The sequence below is a fragment of the Trachinotus anak genome, unplaced genomic scaffold (assembly GCF_046630095.1).
Source record: "Trachinotus anak isolate AG129_WGS33_773 ecotype Australia unplaced genomic scaffold, CSIRO_AGI_Tana_v1 ptg000003l, whole genome shotgun sequence".
Classification (NCBI taxonomy): domain Eukaryota; kingdom Metazoa; phylum Chordata; class Actinopteri; order Carangiformes; family Carangidae; genus Trachinotus; species Trachinotus anak.
The window spans coordinates 5,347,388-5,370,536 of record NW_027273854.1 but is presented as its reverse complement, the minus strand read 5'-3'; the positions used below and the strand labels follow the sequence as shown (position 1 = coordinate 5,370,536).

Genomic DNA, 23,149 nt, shown 5'->3' with positions numbered 1-23,149 from the left:
TTTTCTTTTTAACTCAGCTCCACGACTTTAAAACAAGAAATATCGACAGTCATTCTTTCACAGTACAAAAGAAATCACTCAACGTGGAAAATCTGTGTGGAAATTGCTCATAACAAATATCCCACAAACTCTAACATCTCTAAATCAGTATTTATCATCAACATATGTAACTTTTGTAAAGAGGGAGAAGACAATTAAACATTTATTTCATGAATGCCCATTTGCAATAATATATAGGAGAGTTTTTAAAGATATTTAACGTAGAATGCTTTCTTATGTGCTATTGCATTATGAATACTCGACAGCTAATTTCATACATCACACAGTATGCTGGTGTTCAGCCTAAGGACAAAGGATGTATGCTATATTTGACTAGTCTAATATAGTAAATGTCAGATAATATATATTTATATATGATGATCATTTATATAAAGCTTAGAATTAAGTATAAAGCAATAGAAAATAGAAATACCAGTAGTTGAGTAAATATACTGTACTTAGCCTACATGATTTCCACAAAGTTACAGTTTATATATTCAGTTACCTACATCATGTTTTCGAATGGTGGTTTAAGCATATCTTTACAAATAGTCACTTTCTTTTCACTTGCTTTTGTTTACTAATGGTTAAGGAGGAGCAGACCACAAAAAAACCTTGAATAGTAGTAGTGAGCCCCAAAAATTCAAATGACTGAGGCTGATTGTTCCCAGCACCAGGACAAGAGAGGCTAGTCTCAGTCCAGCCTTTCAGACGACCATGACAGAAGCTCTTGGATCTGCCGGATGAATGACTATGTATACATCTAAAAGCACATCAGAGTCAGGCCTTGAGCCCCCACTCCTAATTGCCTTTGCTAATGAACCAATTAATTCAGAAAAGAGCATAATTGAAATGCAGACAGTAGAGTAATACAAAAAAAGGTCATTAAGTGCATTTTTTATGTCCCTGCTCCTTTCATATGCCCATGATGACAAGCCACACAGCTGACAGTGATATCTTTAAAATCCCTCTCATCTCTTGTGGTGTTTAAATATGTATGTTGGTGTGATGATGGCCGCCTGATGAAGCGAATCTAGTTGAAAACCAGTGATTATAAGTTAAGTATATGGATTTAGTCCAAGTCAGGTTACTAAAGTTCATTATATTACAGCTTCATTGTAACCAAGAAACTAATCTTAATCAGGACAAGATTCAGATTTACTACTATCATATATATATATATATATATATATATATACACACACACACACACACACACACACACACACACACACACACACACACACATACATACATACATACACTAATATATATTATACATAAGGATTTATACTGAAAAACTGTATTCAACATTTTGGTAAATATAACTTTTCACTGTCTTGCTAATAGTGAGATGAGATCACCTGATTAGCTTAGCTTAGCATAAAGACTGGAAACAGGTGAAACAGTTAGTAAAGGTAAGAAAATTTTATTTACATGTTATAGCTTGCTTGTTTAGTCCCTAAATAACTGTGTGAAATGACAAGTTGTGAATTTAAGGGGTTATGTCCTGAGGTTATGTAAGTCCTCTGGCCAAGAATTAGTCTGGCACATACCCCCTTCAAAAAACTGTGAATCATTGCTTGTTTACTTTGGTTTTTGTACGGGTTGTGAGATACAGCGGTGTGGTAAATTAGGGTATAGTGGTATTAAGAAAATGAGAATTTATTTTCCACAATGTTAAACTATTCCTTTAAACCTAATTTCAGTGACGTCTACACAGACCTGTCAAATCCTGTCAAGCTTGAGCACAAACACACATCTAACACACACCAACAACAAGACGCCCTGTTAGTCTGGTGTTGATTCAATGTCATCTTCTGATCCTTACATGTCATTTTAAACTGAGGCTCAGAGATGTCAATGTATGGCTCAACTTTCCATCAGTCCCTCCCTCCTACGAGCAGAGTGTTTGGGACATTGAGGTCATAGACATCACGACTCCTGCACTTTAAATTGTGTCACCTCCCACTGACTCCACCTTGAATGGATAATCCATCCTCATTGTGGAGGGGACAGAGGAGTGAGCATGTCTGTACCTGCACCCAGACCACAGCTATGAACAAAGAAAAAATATTTTCATGTCTGTGGCAATTTGTGTATCACATGACAGAGATGATTATCAATTCTAACTGCTCATTAATAATTCAGTCTGTGCAGCATGTCTTTGTTTCCTCTCCCTCCTCCCCTGAATCCATCCCACCACGAATTTGGATATGAGTCGCATTTCCTTCCTCATCTAATAATGGAAGCCAAGAAAACTGTGAACAGTGGAGCGCCAAGGTTTGGTGACTGTCTGTGTTGCGCTGATTTGGATTTCTCTCACTGGGAAAGCCTGATTCTTACACACAACAGATGGCGATCCTGGCCGTGGACTCTCTAATCCTCAGTTGTCAGGAGGATCACAGCTGTACATGAGTTCCCTCCATCCAGACACAAGTCTCTCGTCAGCTTTAGAAGTCTGTGGTGGTGTGAGCTGTGTCGTGGAAATAAAATAAAACTTGGTGTACTGATAGTAGATGTTAGGTAGTATATGGAGGGACCAAATTGGGATTGGCTGGATCAGGTCCCTCCTTGAAACAGAGCAAGAAGATGATCGTAAAGGTGCAAAACCACCAACGAGGTCAGAGACACAAAATGACTACATAGACTTGCAAAATGACCAAAAGAGGCACATAATGACAACAAAGAAACGCAAAACAAGAATAAAGAGATACAAAATAACAAGAGAGACACAAAACCACTATGAAGAGACACAAAACAACCACAGAGACATGTACCATTGTACAATATACAGTTTTTATTGCCTAGAACAAGGACTTTAAATTTGCCCCCCCTTTTAAAACTGTGTGTTAAACTATGTGTTGAGTTTAAAACTGACTGTATAAAGTATAGAGAGGAAGCTGCACAACAACTCACTGTAGGCTCCTATAAACACTGGTGAGCTTCCTTTGTGATCACAGTTATACTGACAGTTCAAACACAGTTCGCCTGCTCAAAAGTAAACTTCCTTTGTGGTCACACTTACACCTTCACCTACTGACTTATTATATCCGACAAAGGACTGGGCTTTCAATTCCTTTAAAAACGATTTGGTTCCACTATTTTGTACAAGACTTTTTTTTTTTAATCATATAATGTAGTTAAAAAAAAAGTGGACCTCATTCTTTAAAAAATATAAGACTATTCAACCAGACTTTGACTGGCTTAACGCAACTTCTTTTAAAAGATTCACTGATTGGCTTTAAATATATTTGCATCAGGAGCAGGCTGCAGTGATTTTAAACAGCAGCTCATTTCAACAGCAAAACAACAATGGGATTCAGCTCAGTGCAGCTTGAATCCTATTTCAGTGCAACCACTCTGAAAATATTTTTGTGAAATAATTTTGAGAATCTGACTGAATAATTTTATTGATGTTGCACAGCATCCATTTTGCCTTTCAAAGTCAATGTTAGATAAGTCTGATAATTACAGTTCAAAGACCAACACAGACATCAGGTCTGTGTTTCAGTATAACTGATGGAACATAAATAACATATCAGAAACTAAATGATTTGATCTGCATTTCTGGTTTGAAATACTTGACAACAGGATCCGGAAAAACCCTATTATCTGCTGATAATGTCACTTCTTTCTCATCATCAGTGTCTGAAGGGGCTTTTTTCTTCTTTCTCATCCTCCTCTTTCATCTAGGCTATGACCTGCAGATCGCGTCAGAATGTTTTTTTTTCTTCAAGTGTCTGGTGGAAAGATAATGTCTGTAAAGGCACTTGTAATTTTCAGTTAAGTCATACGGTTCCCCAACGTTTTGCTAAGGATGAGTAATTTAACAGTCATGAAGCTATAAAATCCACAGGAGGGTAACAGAAATCAGGGCTGTGTGAAATAAAGACAGCCAGCCAACATACCAGTCAAACACAACCTGTGTTAACTGGTATGTTGCACCTGTAAGCTGCATACAGAGCTCTGGCCAGCCTCCACCTGAGCAGAGAGCCAATCAGCCGATTGGAAACGCCTGCGTCACAACTACATTCACTCTATACGATCAGAAATGATACAGAAAACTACATTTTAAAGTCAGACATGATTATTTTGGAGGACGAAGATTGTACTGCTGCTGAATGGTGTTGCATTGCAATGACTGGCTGTGGATAATAGAGGGAAACTGTAACACAGCTGTTGAATCAGACATCAGTTTTAGCTAGGAGTACCACATAAACTGGCAACTGAGTGGAAGTTATGACTATTGCGTCTTAACAGTACATATAAACATATCTAATGCTAGCAATAAAAAAGACAGTATTGTGTAAGAGAACACTAAAAACTGAGTCAGAGTTTACAGACACATGAGGAAACTGCATCTCTGAAAACAGCTCCTTCATTCAGTGACAACGCCCTGTCTGGCCTTATGTGTGTGTAACACTGACTGTGGACGAGACTGGAGTTTAACATGTGCACTGTGGACCCAGAAGCTCCAGTCTTTTAAGTTTTCAAATTGCGTGCGAAATTACAAGATCTACCTATTGCTTAATTCAACTTTGGTCTGGTGTGTTACCATCTCAGAGCAGCAGCTAAAAAAGCTCACAGCAGCTAACACTCCAAGATCCAAAATCAGTTTATTACATCATTTATTGATGAAGTGCTTAAAATACCACGAAAGAGTATCTTAGGAGCGCTTCATCAATAAATGATGCAGCCTAATGAACTGATTTTGGATGGTGGTTTTTAAGGCCTCTTTCATATCAGAAACTCTCCAACTTGGTCTCAACACAAAATTCAAAGACTGAACTAAAACCACTTGAGAAGAGGGTTGGCAATAAAATGAGATCAGTCAAGGGCTTCTTCATACTACTTGAGTGACTGAAACTGCATTAGCTAATGTTAGTAGTGCTGACATATAATATAATATAGTATAATATTATATAATATAATATTATAGATAGATAGATAGATAGATAGATAGATAGATAGATAGATAGATAGATAGATAGATAGATAGATAGATAGAATACAGACCCTGGGCCATGTCTGATTAAATTGAGGGCAAAAGAGATCCAAGGGCAAACTGCCCCTTTTATGACTGTCCTTTGGGAGAATACTAGTCCAGGAAATCCTCCACTGTAGTAGCCATCCAATGTCTAAATCAATACGAAGGCTTCACAGGAAAGAGGAGAAGCACAGATTTAATGTCTGACTTAAAATGGACAAAGCCTCAAGATAGTGAGTAGTAAATTTAATCTATTTGAAGCAAACAATTCTAATGAGCTCTGTACACTTTTCTGTTTTTGTTTATGTACTAGAGCTTACTGCCTAAATATAATAAGCTTTCAATTTGGCACAGGTTTGAGCAGGTTAACAGAAGCACAAAGAAACAGAACTCTGAATCTGAATCTGTAATTCAATTATCAAATGTCCCTCATGTTGCCCCATTAGAGCACATATGAGACCAAATATGCACATGGGTTGTCCATCCAGTAGATGGCACAGTCTAACTTGAAAGCATAAAGATCCTCCAACCTCATCATCATCATCATCCTCATCATAGAGAGAGTGCAAGTCCTACTGCACTTACAGGAGGATCAGCTGCAATGTAAAGGCAATGTAAGCACTTCTGAGAAATGAATGAATTCATCAATTAACTAATTAGTTAATTTATCAATTAAGCCCCACACTGATTTAACAGGCTAAATGAACCCCACTGAAAAGTCAAATTGCCCACATCATCCATCCCTCCCTCTCTCTTACTCTACCTCTCTCTCTGTACACACACACAAGCGTAGTCTTGTGTAACTCTCCCCTCCTCTCTCCCTGCCGCCTTTCCCTCCCTCTCCTCTCATCTCTCCCTCCTCTCTCACACACTCACACTCCCCTCTTTTTCCTTTACAGCCCACAGAAGCTGTGAATGGTGGACAGCTCCTCGTATTTCGCTCCGCTGGTGAGCAGAGTGAGTGGAGAGTGAGCAGAGCGCACAGCCAACAGTCAGCGATCTTCTGATGTCATGTAAAACAACTGGAGGAATAGAGGATATAGTAAAATTAAAGGAAAACAATTGTGCTTTAAAAGTAGTGACATAAACCTGTGTTTTTCCCCCTTTCATTCGTTGGATTTTTGTGCGCGCTAAAGTGGCCATGGCGCATTTTACGCACTGCAGGTAACCAGTGTTTTGGAGCTCAAACAAACAAGAGACATGGATTAAAAAGCAAGTAAGTTCGCCTTCACTTCACTCAAATGGCGGCACTTCGTAGAAAATTTGGCGAGGACTACCAGGTGGTGAACACGAATCGGGCTACCACTTTCTCTGCTCCGGTGAAGAAGAAACGACAGCGCTTCGTAGATAAGAACGGCCGCTGCAACGTCCAGCACGGGAACCTCGGCGGAGAGACCAGCAGGTACCTCTCTGACCTCTTCACCACTTTGGTGGACCTAAAGTGGCGATGGAACCTGCTCATCTTCATCCTAACTTACACCATCGCCTGGCTGGTCATGGCATCTATGTGGTGGATCATCGCTTACATCAGGGGAGACTTAAACCACGGCCACGACTCGTCCTACACCCCCTGTGTGGCCAATGTTTACAACTTCCCCTCAGCTTTTCTGTTTTTCATCGAGACTGAGGCCACCATCGGCTACGGCTACCGGTACATCACAGAGAAGTGCCCCGAGGGCATCATCCTCTTCTTGTTCCAGTCGCTGCTGGGCTCCATAGTGGACGCTTTTCTCATCGGCTGCATGTTCATCAAAATGTCTCAGCCTAAGAAACGCGCAGAGACGCTCATGTTCAGTCAGGACGCAGTGATTTCTCAGCGAGACGGAAAACTGTGCCTCATGTTCCGTGTGGGCAACCTGCGGAACAGCCACATGGTGTCCGCTCAGATCAGGTGCAAACTCATAAAGGTAAGCACACAAAGACAGACTCTCTCTGGTGATACCACCGCCCTGAAAACTCACACAAACCCTGTGGTGTAGGAGCTGAGCTGAAGTTAGGAACACGCTGTAGATAAATCACATCTTCTCTCATTAATTAAGAAATAAAACAAGAGTTACATGAGAGTAAACATGCAGTAAAATTCATCTATTATAAGTCCCTGCTGCTGGATTGGTCAGCATCATCTTATCTCAGCAGCATGGGGCACTTTCTTTAAAGTATTACATACTGTATGTAGGCCTATTTGAGGTAAGTGAAGATGCAGCCATTTGTTTTTTTTTCCACAATGACTGCGCTCTTGACTGAGTTCACATCATCTTTTACATCATTTACTTTCTCATCTGAGTCCTCCTGGAAAAGCAGCAGTTGCACGTTGCACTTCAATGATTAAAATGAACCGTCTTTTTTATTCAAAGTGTAACTCTAAGCAGATCCCTCCATACAATATATGCTTTGTTGAACAAAACAGGCTTAAGGTGGTATTACCATAATCCCTCAGCTGCAGGATGGTGAGGCTGAGTCGCAGCCAGGTGCATCCCAAACCGCGGAGGGAACAGATCAGAGGGGTGTTGAGGGTGTTGGGTCTTTGTTGGGAGCGCTGCAGTGAGGATTGTCGACGCTGTGTCCAGCATCAGCTCCTTTTCAGCTGGTGACACCTGGACAGATGGGGTGTGCGTCAGTAAGTGGATGTGACAGAGAGATGGCCCCATGAGGAGGAAAGTTGGGCTGAGTGAATGAGTAGAGAGAGGGAGCTTCACACAATAGCACAGATCACTGAAGTCAGTAAAACGGCACTCCTGGGAGGAAGCATGGAGACGTAGATGGGATTTACGACAACCTTAAAGAAATTCATTGATTTGCTTCCTGCTTTATGGGGTTTATAATTTTATTTTGTCTTTCCTGAGATATAAAATGTGTTACAAAGCATCACAGTGTTTGAATGCGGCTGCAACAAAAAAAATTCTGGACTAAAAAAGAATCCATCCACTTATAATGTTGTGGGTTTGAAAGCTCCACACAAACTGAGCCATGCTGGTTACCCACTAATGAAAAACTCAGCAGATTTTGGGGGAATATAGCTAATGAAGCTTGCACTGAGAAAACAAGCAACAATGCAGAAAATTACCACAAACAGAAGCGAGGTCGACCGGCTCCTCTTTTAATTATCATAATAGAGCTCCTTTCAGCCACATCCATGTTCAATGTGCAAAATGGGCCATAAAGAAGACAAACAGCATTAGTGAGGTGCTTGGAGCTTGTTTATGTCTGTGTTCCCCTCCGCACAGCCACATCCAGCTCAGCGCTGGTCAGCTTAATGATGCATGCAGGCAGGGAGAGAGAGAGAGAGAGAGAGAGAGAGGCAAGCAGGACCGAGCTATTCCACAGCTACCAGTGTGGAGGAAGTGAACAGCCCAATAAGCAGAAAGTATAATCGCACATGTCTACGCTGATTTCCCAAGTCTTCCCTGTAAGACTGAGCAGTAAGCTCTCAGCATCTCAATTAGACTCTCTCTGTAACACTCTGATGATATTGTGAATTGCGGTGGAACTCATAGTGAAAAATAGTCTGGTGTGGTAAAACTGAAAGATTTTGTTTTTACAGCAATGGCACCCAGAGCTAGAACAGAAATAATCAGGATTTGTGCTACGTGACAAAAGACAAGCTACCTTGTAAAGGAGACAAGAACAGATGTAGCATCACAAAATAACTGGAGCTCAGGGAATTTCTATACTGTAGAGCCAAAATCTTTTTACCTTTCCTTCTGGACTGCAAGAAATACAATCAGTACAAATCCCAAGACCTCTCTGCCAACCCCACATCATTTTTACACTCCCTCTCTCCGTGAAATACAATAAATACAGCATCCTCTGTGTGCTCTTTAGTATTTCTTTTTTTATTTTTGCTCCAGGGCTTTGTGATCTAACCTTATTCTCTCGCTTCAAAGACTCTCTTACCGAGAGAGAATTTTTTTGCTGCAGCTCTGCCAGAGCACAGGAAACAAACAAAAAAAACTAAAAATAAGTGACTCATCATGCATGAATAGAAGCATTGTTTAAACTGAAGATACCTTCAGATACAACACATCACATACAGAGCTTAAAAAAAAAAAAAACCTTCAATAACAAAACTAAAGTAGTCATATTGTGGAGTGGATGCTCTCAGTGCAGTCCCTGTGTAGAGATGTTGGTGGTGCTGTTGAACTGCAACCCTCTTCAAGTCATGCCTCATAGAAAATACTCAGACATTACTGGCATCATTTCAACTTGAACAGAGACAGTGAGAGAGTTTGAGAAAAGGTTTTCGTGATGACTTGTTCATGAAGCTGCATCTACAACAGAGTAAATGAACAACTCTCTCACATAAAGTCCAACCAGATGCACTCAAACTTTTCCACAAATCAAAACACAACACTTTCTCTGAATCCACTTCGTACTGGGAGAAGTTGTTTTTGAGGAATCTCTGAAACCTGTACTGTTGCCTTTTAATCTTTGGTCTGAGTATGATATACAGTACCGTAAACAACTGCAAAGTACTGTAAACCCAGTTCTATGACCTCAGTCCTTTAATGGGACTTTACAGAACACTCACCTTTGCAGATGTGTACAGAAGTTCTGGATGTACAACTACAGACTGGTTTGGTCTCACCTAAATTTACATACATACATGTACCATTTAGCAACTACAGTATTACTCCAGTTCACACGAATGGAGTCATAGTATAGTAGTCTCTTGCCACTCACGAGCCTGAATCTTGCAGTAATGTTTAGTGTTGAGCGTCTAATTTAAATACTCAGCTTTGACTGGGCAGTTTTTTCTCCTTTCGCCACTGAAGTGGTTAAAGTAGTTAATTTGCTGAGTTGTCGTTTCCATGTTCAAGTAGAAAACAAGCTGAATCGAAACACCTGTGATCTCCAGGTTGTTGCTCCGACACATCAAAGGACAAATGCATCAAGTTGAACCTTCCTCATACTCCTCAGGTTTCACTGTTGGGCGACTTTTGAGTACTTGAGTAGTGGTGAGAGGTGGCAGCGGGCATCCTCTTGCATATCCAGTGTTCAAGACCAAAAGGAGGTTAGAGATGGTTGTTGTCAGTCTCCACCTGTTTCCATAGCACAAGGGTTGTCAGATGTAACTGCTTTCTGTTTCACAAAGACTTCGCCCAACACTGGAGGTCAAGATGGCAAAACAGTGCCCTCTGCTACGTATTATGCCGGTTCCGAACTCACTCACCTGAACACACTCAAAGTTGGAGTGTAAATCCTGTAAATATGGGAATAACAGTGATCACTATCAGAGTGTCTCTCCTGGACAGCATTCATGGTGTTACACTAACATGACAAGTAACTGTAGTGGGTGAATGTGAATGTCCGTTTCACAGAGTTACAGAACTGGTTAATCACAGCTCCCACGATTATTTAGTAATTTTTGCTTTTTTTTGGTTTGTTTTGGCTCATCAAACCAAATTCCTATCAATTATGTTGCTTTGGCAATAAAGTATTGAATCTTAAATCTTAAATTTGACATCAGAAAGATGTGGGGGCAGGAGGTTTTTGAAGCTATTTGAGCATCCAACAAGCACTTATGAGAGAGCATACTGGTCACTTTAGTCTCAGTCGCATTCATGTGGTTGGGGATTTTGCAGACTCAAGACTGCTCTTAGTGCAGGGCAGTGTAAGATGAAAGTAGTAGCCTTTCCCTGAGTGCAATAAATAAACCCACTGACCTCTGGTTAGAAGTGGGCCTCTGGCCATCTGCATGTACGCATACAGAGTTTTGGACTTCCCTTTTTCTCTGGTGATGCCAAAGAAGTGTTTTTTCCTGCATTAGCTGGGACCGCACCACTCACTAAGTTTCTACCTTCCCCCGTGGAGTCAGTAGTGACAGAAAAAAGAGCGCATGTCCTCCGTATCTGCACCAAAGAAAAAGCTTATCTATGTAATCCTTGTCAGATAGAAATCCCATCATGTCTGGCACCTTTGAGCAAACAGTACGGGAGCAGTCAAGACAGTCTGATGGGTCCTGGATGCCTGCAGCAAAATGCTCAGTGTGAATTGGCACATGGCTGGTGTGAATCAGAGACGGTGAAAAAAACTACCATCGGTGCAGAATCAAGCCACAGATGAAGCCACAGCTCTCATTTTGCCCAGTGTAAGTTGCAACATCGTGTGTACTTACAAAAAGTGCATTTACTGTAGAATTGGGTTAATAGTGCCAGATACATGCCAAAAATGAGCCATGATGGTGAAAGCTTAATCTTAAGAGTTTTCTTAGAGGAGAAAGCCTGTTTGAAAGTGAACCACTTGTTGGCGCTGCTGTGTTTGGACAGTATGTCAGTGCAGCAGCGCTCCTGCTGAACTGGCGCAGATGATTACTGGGTGACAGCATACAGAGAGGGAGGGAAGAGACAGACCAATGGGAGCTGTCACCCAGAGTCCCACCATAAGCAGCTGAAATGCAGCTTTGTGGTGCATCCATGACAGCCTCACAGGGCATCCTGGTGGAACATCCTAGCTGAAAATATGACTCTGGTATTACTGGGAGGGTGGGAGGAGGGTGAGAAAGAGAGAGCAAAGGGATTGATTGAAAGTGATGGAGAGTTGTGACAGCGCTGGAGAGAGGCTCACAGTAAGAGAGGGGAGACATAAAATAAAGAGTTACCAACACATTTCTTTTAAAAATATTTTCATTGTGCGAGTGGTGGCTTCTATTCCAGAGAGAAATCCTCACGGCCATATATCTCCTCACAGGACTGCGGGATGGGCTACAGATGCTAGATAGAACTAGAATTGATTTCCATTTCTTTTCTAATAAAAATAGAAATGCAATTATACAATTACGTTGTGGGGAGCTGAAGAAAGGCCTCGATCCCTGCAGTCATTGATTAGCATGCCCCGCAGCTAGAAAACTCTAGACTTTCATGGTTCTCTGCTTTGTATCCTACTCTTGAATAATTCAAAGTCTTCGCAGGTGTATAGGGTGTTTTGCTGTAGGAGTGGGCATGCTCAAAAATGCAAAAGCACACACACACACACACAATTTCTGAGGCATTCAAAGGAAGGCATGTGTGAGGTGGAGTGAGTATTATTTCTAATGTCTGAGGCAGCAGACTGAAGTCAGAAATTCACAAGCACTGAAATATTGCATTATTATTCTTGAATGAACACTACATACTCAGGCTCCTGACAATAATTATGTATGAGCCTTGTTGCAGTGTTTTTTTTTCACAGCCAAGTAGAAATCAGAGGCAGCACAGTCACAACACAACACATTTTTGGCCAAGAACGTCATGACACATGTCACTACATCTCACATTGAGAATTAAAACACTCACAAAAAAAGCAAAAAAAACAAAAAAAACAGAGCCTCAGCACATTCCCAGACTCAGTTTTTCTAAGTAACGTCTAATACATTTTTTTTTTTATCCTGGTTTGCCTCTACTAACCTTTTTAATTAAACATCAGCCTCCACAGTGACCTAAACAGTGTGATGCCTCCTGATTAACACTCCAGCCAAATCTTTCTGGTTTTCACAGAGTGATGAGAAAAGGCAGCCCAGTATCCATAGAAATCCATATTATGCTTCTGCAGAAGTAGTGCAACTTTTATACAGAGAGGTGAGGGTTTAGGAGAGTAGCGTTCACATCGCATCACAAACCAACAATTAACACTGGCGAAGAGATAAAATAAGTGTTCTAGTGCCCTAACCTTAACCATAGCTCACCTGGCTGTAGGAATACATTATTTTACAAACAGTGGCATGTATGTTGAGAAATGTTGCTTGAACATCTTGGATTTTGCAGAACTGGCAGTAAAAAAGGTGCTTTTTAAAAAAAAAAGTTTTGATGAACCATTTGGTGTCATGTTTGTCATTTTAGTGGGTGGGTACTATGAGCAATAACTGGTCAAACAAAAAAATCAGGATGGGCCGTGATGCACACAGTTTTCCTTGTAGGCAAAACCTCAGTTTGTGAACAGCTGTCCCATTAGTGCAAATAAAAATAAACCAGAGAAAAACAGCTATCAGCCATTTTTAATGTGCTTGCCCAAATCTGTCTGCCAGTGTCATTAAACATGTTAAAAGCACAAGAAAAACACAAGAATAAAGTTGGTTAAGGGCAGCTGTGGCTCAGGAGGTAGACCTCAGGAGTCTCAGGAGGGTCGTCCACAAATTGAAAGATCAGTGATTTGACTCCCGGCTCCACTGGTCTACATGTGAAACATCCTTGGGAAAGATACTGAACTCCATAATTGCCATCCATTAGTGAGTATTTGTGTGATAGTGAAGTGCCATATACACAGGAAAAGCACTGCGTGGATGTGGCTTGTTATGTAAAGCACTTTGCGTGGTCAATTAGACTAGAAAGTCACTATATAAGTGCTGTCATTTACCAAAGTAACTTAAATCATGCCACTAACTGTGTTCAGCCACAGTCTGGAGCTGTGAGGAAGTAACATTAAGGAGGCAACTTTCTGTCGCCTCTGAAGCAAATGAGAAAACACAGTGCAGGTTTAGCCAGCTGTGACACGGCTCTCCCTACTCCTTACCAGATGTTGAGGAAGAGGAAGAACAGATGTGTGCGAGGACAAAATCAACCTGAAAATGCTATCATGGACACCTAAACAGCACTGTGAGATTCAGTGACATATGAAGACGAGTACATGTTTACATTTTCCCGGTTGATGGCACCTCGGAGAAAACGACAGTCCATCCCACACAGGACTGACCGATTCATTTCACTCTCATTTTGATTTGAGCAATTCATCTCACCCAGTCGAGCCCAGGTTGAGTGAAATGTTAGACTCACCCATCCTCTTTTAAATGTACTGAGTAGGCAGACGGTATCTAGAAGTGTGAAAGCCTGCATGATTCGGCCAGCTTGTCAGTCAACCTGATTGCATACAAGCTCCTCTACCCCCCGCTTTCAGGCTACTGATTGATAAAGGCCTGGCAGAGCGTGGAGTGGAGTTGAGTGGGAAGAGCAGGCCACTTTAGGTCTAATCAATTTTATTTGTCACCTGTCTTCATCCATGAGCATCACACACCACGGAAACGCGCCTTTTGTAAGCATGAGACAAACCACATTGCCTTTCTAATGATAATGAGCAGCTGACATGTTGACTGGGTTGGTGAATACTCATGTGTGAAGGGTACAATTTTGGACAGAAACCTGTGCGTGCGCTCATCCAGTGATTCTGCCGTACCACCTTCCCGAAGGCATCGTCGAAAATGAATAAAAACAGCCTTGTCTGGATTTGTCAGAGCTCAGGAAGAGAAATCTGTTTGTTTGTTGGAACAGAATGTCACATTTACAGAGAAGACAAGTAGACAAGCTCAGCTATCTGTGAATCTTTGTGCGAGAAGAAGCGTAGGAGAGTGCCAACGGGGCCTGTGTAAGGAGCTTTTCCTGTCAGTGTTTGCATACAGTCATCCATCTTTTTAATCTTAAGCGACAAAGACAGACAGTGAAAAGTAGAATTTCCCTAAGCTAGCATGAGGAACGATGCCAGGCAATATTCAGTGGCCTGTGAGCAGCCAACAAGTGAACAATGCCCCCCGACATGAAAGTTGTTCTCCAACATGAATCCAGAAGAGCATCTCATTGATATTCACAGGCGATAGAAATAGAATGCAATGTTTTCTGGCAATGCAAAGCCTGTTTACTCACACTTCATTCACTGTTTGCGTCTCGGAGGGATAAACTACGGGGCAATGTCACCGGGAGGTCAGGGTGAAATTAGGCTCTGACTTGTAGCTGCGGTACAGGAGTGGTCTGGATGAGAAAGACAGCAGAACCAAAGATGTAGTAAACCCACTGAAATCTAATTTATTTTGAATGAAAATCATTTGAACCTTGACTTGAATCCCTTTTTTGTTATGCTTGATTCCCCAAAACTATTTGATAAAATAGCCATTACTGCTGTTAAAATCCCCTGTAAATATAATGCCAATACCACACTACCAGCATTACTTAGTGAAACTGGAGAAGCAGACTCAGACATTACCACACAACGTTTCTCAAAGTTGTTATAATCTTGTTGTAGTCAGTTTTCTGCTCAAAGTTGTGTTTTTTCTGACATTAAAACCATGCAATGAACACAAATTGTCCAATCATGAGTTAGCAGACACTGCGGGTCTGTCAAGCTTAGACTTTCCCTACATGCAGAAGAGGTGTGCATGGGCCTGTAGTTAGAGACACGCTCGGGATCATAAGAGATTTTTAGCCTTTTTGAAACCAAAAACACAACAGTAAAAAGAGTAAAAGAGTACATGAGTAAAAAAGCATGTCTGGCTAACTAGCTTACTATCTACAGTAGAACCCAATTTAGTTTCTTCTAAAGCCAAGCAGGCCACCATTCATGAACTCCTGTAAGGTTACATTTAATAAAAGCCTCGTTCATCACTGTCATATCTGTTGTGTAGTGTTTCCCCATGTGTGGAGCCTGCTTCTGGCTTTAACGTTTGTGGCTCTGTGATGCTCTTTACTGGATTTAAGGAAGTTTAAACTCTAGCAACCCCCGTGAACTTTACCTGAGTGTTAGGTTTGCTGAAAACACTGGAAAGTCGTCATCCTTCAAGCATTTCTCTTTTAAACGTTCAAAGTGAAACATAAGCTATTTGAACGTTTGCACTCAAGCTAAACACCTACATCATTTTGTTATTTATCTATTTATTTATTTTTGTGTCATACACATAGATGTCCCCAGCTCATATGGATGTATAACCAAGAACACTATTTCCTAAATACTGTCGCAGAGATAAAATATTTGTGAGTCGTGAACGTAGCTTTTTAAAGGAAGAACTATCTCCTGTCTCAAGCTCTACAAATGAAATCAGCCACACAAAAGGTTCCCTTCCAAAAACACATCCTTAAAGTAGGGCTAACTACTGTATCTCTACACAGAAATGCAAGAACAATGCCATTTCTTTATTTCTTTTAGCATGATAACATATATGTAGTGATCAAGTGCATTTTTAACAACACTTTTACAAGATTCTCGTTACAACATGAGTCAGCCTGAAACATTAAAAACTCAGCCAGAGACAGACAAGATGAGAAGTCTGCTTTTGTCTGCTTCTGAAGAAATCAAGGACCAATCATTTCAAGAAGACTGATCAATAATTCTGCCACTGTTAAACTGTATTGTCACCATATTTTGGACCAGAACAAACACATCTACAAGAAGGCTGAAACAGGAAACTGTCTTTGTGGGAATAATGTGTTGATGATTTTATTTTTTATTTTAGAACGAGAACAGAAGATTCAGAAATGGAAGAATTGGATTATAGAGAAGGGGGTGGGACTGTGTGTGTATCTGCGTGGGAGATCATTATGAAGTTGTGTGTGGTGGAGGCAGAGTGTGTGTGTGGGTGGCTGGTGGCTGACACATCCAAATTATTGGCTGAAGGTGAAACAATGTGGAAAAGGAGAAAAGGGTATAAAGATTGAGCAGTTTCTGTTGAGGATGATGAGGGAAAATCAGCTTTACACTGATTTCTTTTGTCTTTAAATGTAAATTGAGATCATTTCCCAAACATGGTATTATATTATATATAGTATGTTTTTGGATGCTATTTTTGAGTACAAAAGAAAGATAATGTACAATAAAAACACAAAGTAAGTGAGTGTCTTAACACAAAGGAACTCTAGCCTGCTCCTTATCTCAAATGTGATGATTAGCAAAGATAATGTTAACCTTTAAAGGTTAGATTAAACACATAAACCTGTTTTTAGCTTTGTTGGCCATTTCTTCAAGTTTTAATGTGGAAGAATTTCACATTATTAATATATTAACGCGGGTGAAAAAGCTGCAAGCCTCTTTTGTGAGAACAGGATGTGAGAAACTGGCTTCAAATTTAAGGTGATTTGTGGAAAAGAGAGCAACGGACTCCTACATGAGGGTGAACAGACTGATTAGACCGAATAAGACAGGAAAGGAGAAAATACATCCAGTACCTTGGTGCTGTGCTCCAACATCATCTGGGCAATTAAATGCTTCCGCACCAGTTAACACTCTGTAGGCAAGTCCTGTCCAAACACGCTGTCTCATACGCCTGCCTGCAAACTCTGCCACAAATCAACGTGAAGTGCCAAGTCTGTGGACGCTGCACCAGTGGATGTTGACGAGAAGGAAGAAACAGATGGAGACACAAAACATCTTCCATCACTTCCCGAGGAGGCTGATATATACATTTACTTTGTAGAGAACCACGCTATCACATTTTTAGACCGACGAAATGATGGAAATCAACTAAGTACTTACTTTAAGACCCCTCAGATTTTTATCTTTTGACCCTGTGAAGGGGTCTGACCCCTGGGATGGGAACCACCAGGCTAACTGTAGTGAAAACAAGCTCCACTTTGACCAGTTACAGGAAATTAATGTCATATATAAAAATACATCCGCCTCAGGGGACAGCAAGCACTTTGCTAACACACATGTATTTAACATGCTTAATTTACATTTGAATGCAGGACTTGTAATGTAACGTACTTGCAATGGGGTATTTTTACATTGTGCTGTTAATAACAGATTTTCTTTTTTTGGGCCACCTTGGGCCATTACATGAAAGGATGACAAACGGCATGCATCTAATCTTCTCTTTCCTGTCTCCTCTTCTTCTTCTTTTCTATCTTTCTTTCACTTTCTCTGTCTGTGTCCGTTTCTGTCTCTGTCTTGTTGTCGGCTGTCTTTCAGTCTCGCCAGACACCCGAGGGCGAGTTCCTGCCTCTGGACCAGTGTGAGTTGGACGTTGGTTTTGGGACGGGTGCAGACCAGCTCTTCCTGGTGTCCCCTCTCACCATCTGCCATGAAATCAATCCCAAGAGCCCCTTTTTCGACCTTTCCCAGCGCTCCCTCACGAACGAGCAGTTTGAGATTGTCGTAATCCTCGAGGGCATCGTGGAGACCACTGGTGAGGAATCTTTTCCAGCCACTTCTTTCAGCTCCTTGCATCCTTTCCACTCCTATCCCAATCTCACTGCTTCTTTTCTTCACTCTTCTCACTCCCAATCTAAATGTAAATTCCTATATTAATATCAACCCACATAACATTCCTATCTAATAGATACTCGTAATCTAGAATGTGAGATCTCATTTCCCTGCCTTCCCAGTTTTGCATATTTGAAGAACGCAGGAAAAAAGTGAGAATGAGAACAACACATGAGAATGACACCCTGATTGAATTATGAGGGATATTTTATTACTCCAGAATCGGTTTATGCCCACTCTATGCATAATAAAAGCCTGTGGTCATAGATGCGTGTGTCATTTTGATAAATGAGGCGGGGTTTTAGTAGAAGTTCCACTCCATTTTTCAGACAGCTGAGAGCAGAGGTAATTCTGAGCCTGTGAGACACTGGTATACAGCCACCACTGTAAACTACAGGCAGCCATGCTGGAGTATTCTCAGCGGCAACACTGCTCTCTCTGTTGCATATTTAACAGAATGATTCTTCCCCAAAGTCCAATACAAATAAATCCATCTCCCTCTTTTCTTTTCAGCTCTGCTTCTATCCATCCCCCATAACCTTCACTTTGCCACTGCTGTAGACGAAACCACAGAGCTGAATAGGCTTAGAGCAGGAGGGAGGGATCAGCAGGGAAGCGTAGAGGCAGGCAGGCAGCACGGTCTGTGCTCTGTTGATAATACCATTAAATCAGGGTGCAGCCAGAAGTTTAATGTCACAGTGTTGAGGCACTCAGAGCTGTGGGGTAGAGAAGGGGAAACTCTGGCAGTGTCACCTTCAATTGGCCACGAGATCCCGTCATCCTCACACTAACACACATCCCATTAACTTGGACTCATTAAGAATTATCCCCTCACATCCAGCCGCTGCTGACACAGCTGTTCAGCTTGTTGATTGCCTCCCCAACTCGTTCCCATTATGTTTCAACCAGATTTGACAGATTACCACTTAGTCACTCTGATACTTTAATTCACATCTTGGAGGCAGTATTAATTCTGTTTTACACATGAGAGCAAAAGGTTTAGCACAAAGAGATCCGTCTGAGGTGTAAGCCAAATGTTGTTCTGTTAACTAATAACTAATAAATTATACAGTTTTACTGTTTGACTCTTGGTGAATCAATACTGTGACAAAACGTTTCAAACCATCATCAAATCAATCCATTCATAACAATTCAGGATGTCTTGAAGTCATCAGCTGATTCAAAATGAACCCATGCACAACCTACCAAAACCTGACAAGCATAAATTAATTTTCAAAAATACAACCCCAACCTGAACGTGGACAGTCAGTTCAAACTACCAGCCTTTTTTTTTTATTTGTCTCCTGTTACAAATTAGAATGAGAGCAAGGCTGCTCAGATCCACCTGAATATAAGACGTGCAGCAATAAAACTGAACCCTACCTGTAAAAACAGAGAACATGTGGGAACAGAGGGGTTCCTAGTTCAAACACACACCTCTATTTATGTGTCTGTTATGAATTAGATTCTTGCTAAGTAAAAATGGTAAGATTTGAATAGAGTTTCACTGACAAGGTGAAGCATCATAATGTTAACAGCGCCAGTGAAGGTTACTGCAAGGAATTTTACATAAAGGCTTCTTCGGGGACGCCCTGCTCACTGTCTGCCATGTGTTTGCATTGCTGTGCTGAGGGCTTTATGCGTGATGCACTAAACATTAAGCAGCTGGTTGAATACCCATGCCTGAATGATGAAACAAAACTGGCATGGCTGTCAGGCTTTAAACCCACAAGCTTCCACTGCACTGGTATTACTGTTGTCTTATGCATCTACAGTTTGAAGAAATACAGCTATACTCCTGGTAGGAGAAGAGAATACAGCTGTAAAATTATCCCGGACTCACCCTCATGCCTCTGGGCTAATTAAGAATAAAAATGACCTTTGTGTAGCTGTAGGACTGTTGAAGGTTTTTTGTGGATAAAGATGAGTAGTGAGCCTGGAATAGCATCAGGCTATGACATAACACTGCACATATCATCCCTCAGAGGGATGGGATCAGACTCCTACTCTACAGCTTACTGTAGTGTGCAGTGTGCAGTGTTTAATAGAAAAGCTCAGGTTTAAGCAGGGCCACTGAATCAGAAAAAATATGGACCAAGTGCTTATTGATCACAAAGGACCTCTAGCAAGCATCCAAATGTCAAGAAAATTATTGTACAAGAGCTGAGGTCAAACGGGAAAAAAAGTGTTTAGGCTGTTTGCAAGCCTGCACACAGCAGACACATGGGTATCTTTGCTTCTCAATATGTCATTCTCAACGAATATTATAACGAATATGCACACTAATAAACAACTGCCAAAACAACATGACACCAGTGAGTCAATAGATAATTGTCTTTCAGATGAGCAGAGACTGAAGCACAGTCAACACCACAAGTTACAGTAAAGAAATGTTAAGACAGGACCCAAGGCTCCTGCCATTGATGCACTGATGTGGGAATGGTGCTAGGCGACTGCTAATTATGTTGATCAGACTGCCAATTACCATAATCAACTCAAGGCGCACTGATAGCAAGCATGACTCACCTTTCACTTATATTAACACAAAATGTGCAAATCAGTCACCAGTTACTGGAAACAGAAACAGCACTGCTTTGAACTCTGGGAAGTTATCTTCAAGGACAATATGAGACTTTGCTTTTCTTCACAGTGTGTAAAGACGTCCTTTATCTTATGTCATCGCAGAAAAAGAGATAATGGGAGCAAATGCTGCCCTTTCACATTCCTCCTTAATAGCCAATATTTGTTTTGTTGGAGCTAAACCCCCATTTAATGACAGATATTGAAAATACTGCCCTGTCACTCTCTTGTAGGTATGACATGCCAGGCACGGACATCATATACCGAGGATGAAGTTTTATGGGGCCATCGGTTCCTACCGGTGATGTCCCTAGAGGAGGGTTTCTTCAGGGTAGACTACTCTCAGTTCCACAGCACATTTGAGGTACCGACACCACCGTACAGTGTCAAGGAGCACGAAGAGAAGAATTCACTGCCCTCGCCTCTATCCACTCCCACCCCCGCACTGACTGAGAGCCATGGTGCCCGGCGTGACCGGGTGTTTTCTGTGGATTGCATCAACACTTCAGAGGAAAGGGGCCGGCAAGGAGGGACTGGGGGTCGACTGCCGAGCAAGCTGCAGAGGATGAGTTCATCCGGAAAGGAGGACCTGCAGCGGAAGGTGCTTCTGCTCAGCTCCCAGCACGCTGAGAAGGCGTGCAGCACAGGAGACCTGCCGCTGAAGCTGCAGCGCCTCAGCTCCTCACCAGGACCTGAGGCGGAGAATCGGCTGCAACTCAAGCCCTTCAAGGTGGGCTTTGACCCCATGACCCAGTCTACCGGGGACTTGTACCAGCACAGCCTACAGCCCACACTGTCCCCTGCTCCAGTCCCCATGCACAGCCCTCTGCTCTCAGCTGGAGGGAGGCCAGAGGACAACCTGCCACCGAAGCTGCGGAAGATGAACGCCGACCGCTGAAACCCACAGACAGTCCCTGACCACAACAACAGACTCCCATTGACCTCCGACCACAGACAGACAGGAGGAGACACGCATGGAAACAGATTCAGAGATGTACTTTACCTTGAGAGGCATTGATAAGAAAAAACTGATGGTGTACTGACAATTTCTATTTATTTTTTCTTGAGACTCAACCTTTACTGGAATTACTGTGATTTTTGTGCTTCATAGCAGAGGCATCCATGCAGGCTTCGTTACACACAAAACAACAAGAAAACAAACTTCATGCTTAACTTGATCATTCTGCAAGAGTTGTGCATGTATACACTAAATCCATTCTTTAAGGTATGCACCACTACACTTAATAGTTAATCTTAGTTTTATCTAAATATAAATTATATTACAATTATAATAAATTATGTTTGATCCTTCTCTTGTTTGTGTTTTTATTGTTGTCACAGAGAAAAAAAACAAAAAAAACAAACAAAAAAAAGTTAAGTTTATGAACTCATTATGATCATTAGGTGCAGCAGTTTTGCCAAATGTCAGTAAGTAATCCAACAGTGCAGTGCAATACATTTTTAATATGCTGTTGTTAATGTCCTAATTTTGTCCCTTTGGCAAGCAACACTAAATGTAGAAACAATCCCATAATTCATCAGTGCATATGAGAGAGAGAGTTAGGATAATTAGCTCGACTGCTGCAGAGAGAGAAAACATGAAGGGCTTTTATTGGAGAATGGAGGACCCATTGTTCCAGACAGAGGAGTAACATGGTCACTGACGCATTGTGTGTAACAGCACACCCAAACAGCGCATTACGTGGTCGTCTCTTGAATGCATGATTACAATCTTTGCTCAGTAGAAATCTAATTTCTAATTCCTTTTATTCAGGTAAATAAGGTTCACAATAGATTTTATTTAAGGGTTATATTTGGCCTGTCTTTATATCAACAGTGAGTGGAACTGAATCAGAACAATCAATGTTTTCACAAAACGTAAAAGAAAACTGAGATTAGAGCAACAGGGAGCAGAACTGAATCCAGGGACAACCACACCGTAGGGATGTAAACTCCACCAAAAGCTTCTTCAGCAGCGCATGGTCAGAGTAGCTCAAGTGTCTAGAGCACCTAAGCCTTAATTCACTGCTACAGCAGCACAAAGACAGGAAAATCAATGGAGAGGGGAGATTTTCCCTGCTTCAGCTGCACACTCGCAGAGACCTTCCCCCATTACGATTCCACAGCTTCGACCACCCACTCAGTTTACACACAGTCTAAACTCCATTCCTCTAATTTAGTCGCATACCGAGCAGAGTGTGTGTTTGTACATTTATTCACTACACACACGCTTCGTCACTGTTCTTATGCTGTGTATGATTTGCCAAATTACACAACAATGAATAGAAATGGGCTCATTACGATACAGAAAACCCAGACAGTTGAATGTGATGATTTAGTGGAAAGGTTGGAAACGGTTGATGAGAGTGACCCTTTTGTTTCAGCGGATCCGCCTAAAGTTAATTGTTGCTTTCATTATATGATCTAGTGTTCAAAGCATCAATAAAGTTGAAGTGGTCAGGTTTATGTTCTGAATTAGGCTAGTTCATGTTCATGCTCTATTCATCTGCTGTCTAGGAATTATTTCCTCCTTTGTCCACCATCAACAGCCCACTGCGTGGTGATGAAACCCGGAGGTAGCAGTTCCAAACAAACTAATCTAATTTTGGA

At 41.4% G+C, this 23,149-nt stretch overlaps 1 protein-coding gene and 1 long non-coding RNA gene across 2 annotated transcripts in view; one reads left to right on the top strand and one right to left on the bottom strand.

The window, feature by feature from the left end:
- The first annotated feature begins 5,891 nt into the window (after nucleotides 1-5,891).
- kcnj19a (potassium inwardly rectifying channel subfamily J member 19a) lies at nucleotides 5,892-21,851 on the top strand. Its single transcript, XM_071468869.1, has 3 exons — nucleotides 5,892-6,936; nucleotides 17,666-17,882; nucleotides 20,773-21,851. Exons 1-3 carry the CDS (start codon nucleotides 6,271-6,273, stop codon nucleotides 21,435-21,437), a joined length of 1,548 nt encoding a protein of 515 aa, XP_071324970.1. The 5' UTR covers nucleotides 5,892-6,270; the 3' UTR covers nucleotides 21,438-21,851.
- Nucleotides 7,375-23,149, bottom strand: part of LOC139612828 (uncharacterized) — a 96,315-nt gene continuing 80,540 nt past the window's right edge. The window contains exon 3 of the long non-coding RNA XR_011686653.1: nucleotides 7,375-7,623. This is a non-coding gene — a long non-coding RNA (uncharacterized lncRNA). The remainder of the gene's footprint in view (nucleotides 7,624-23,149) is intronic.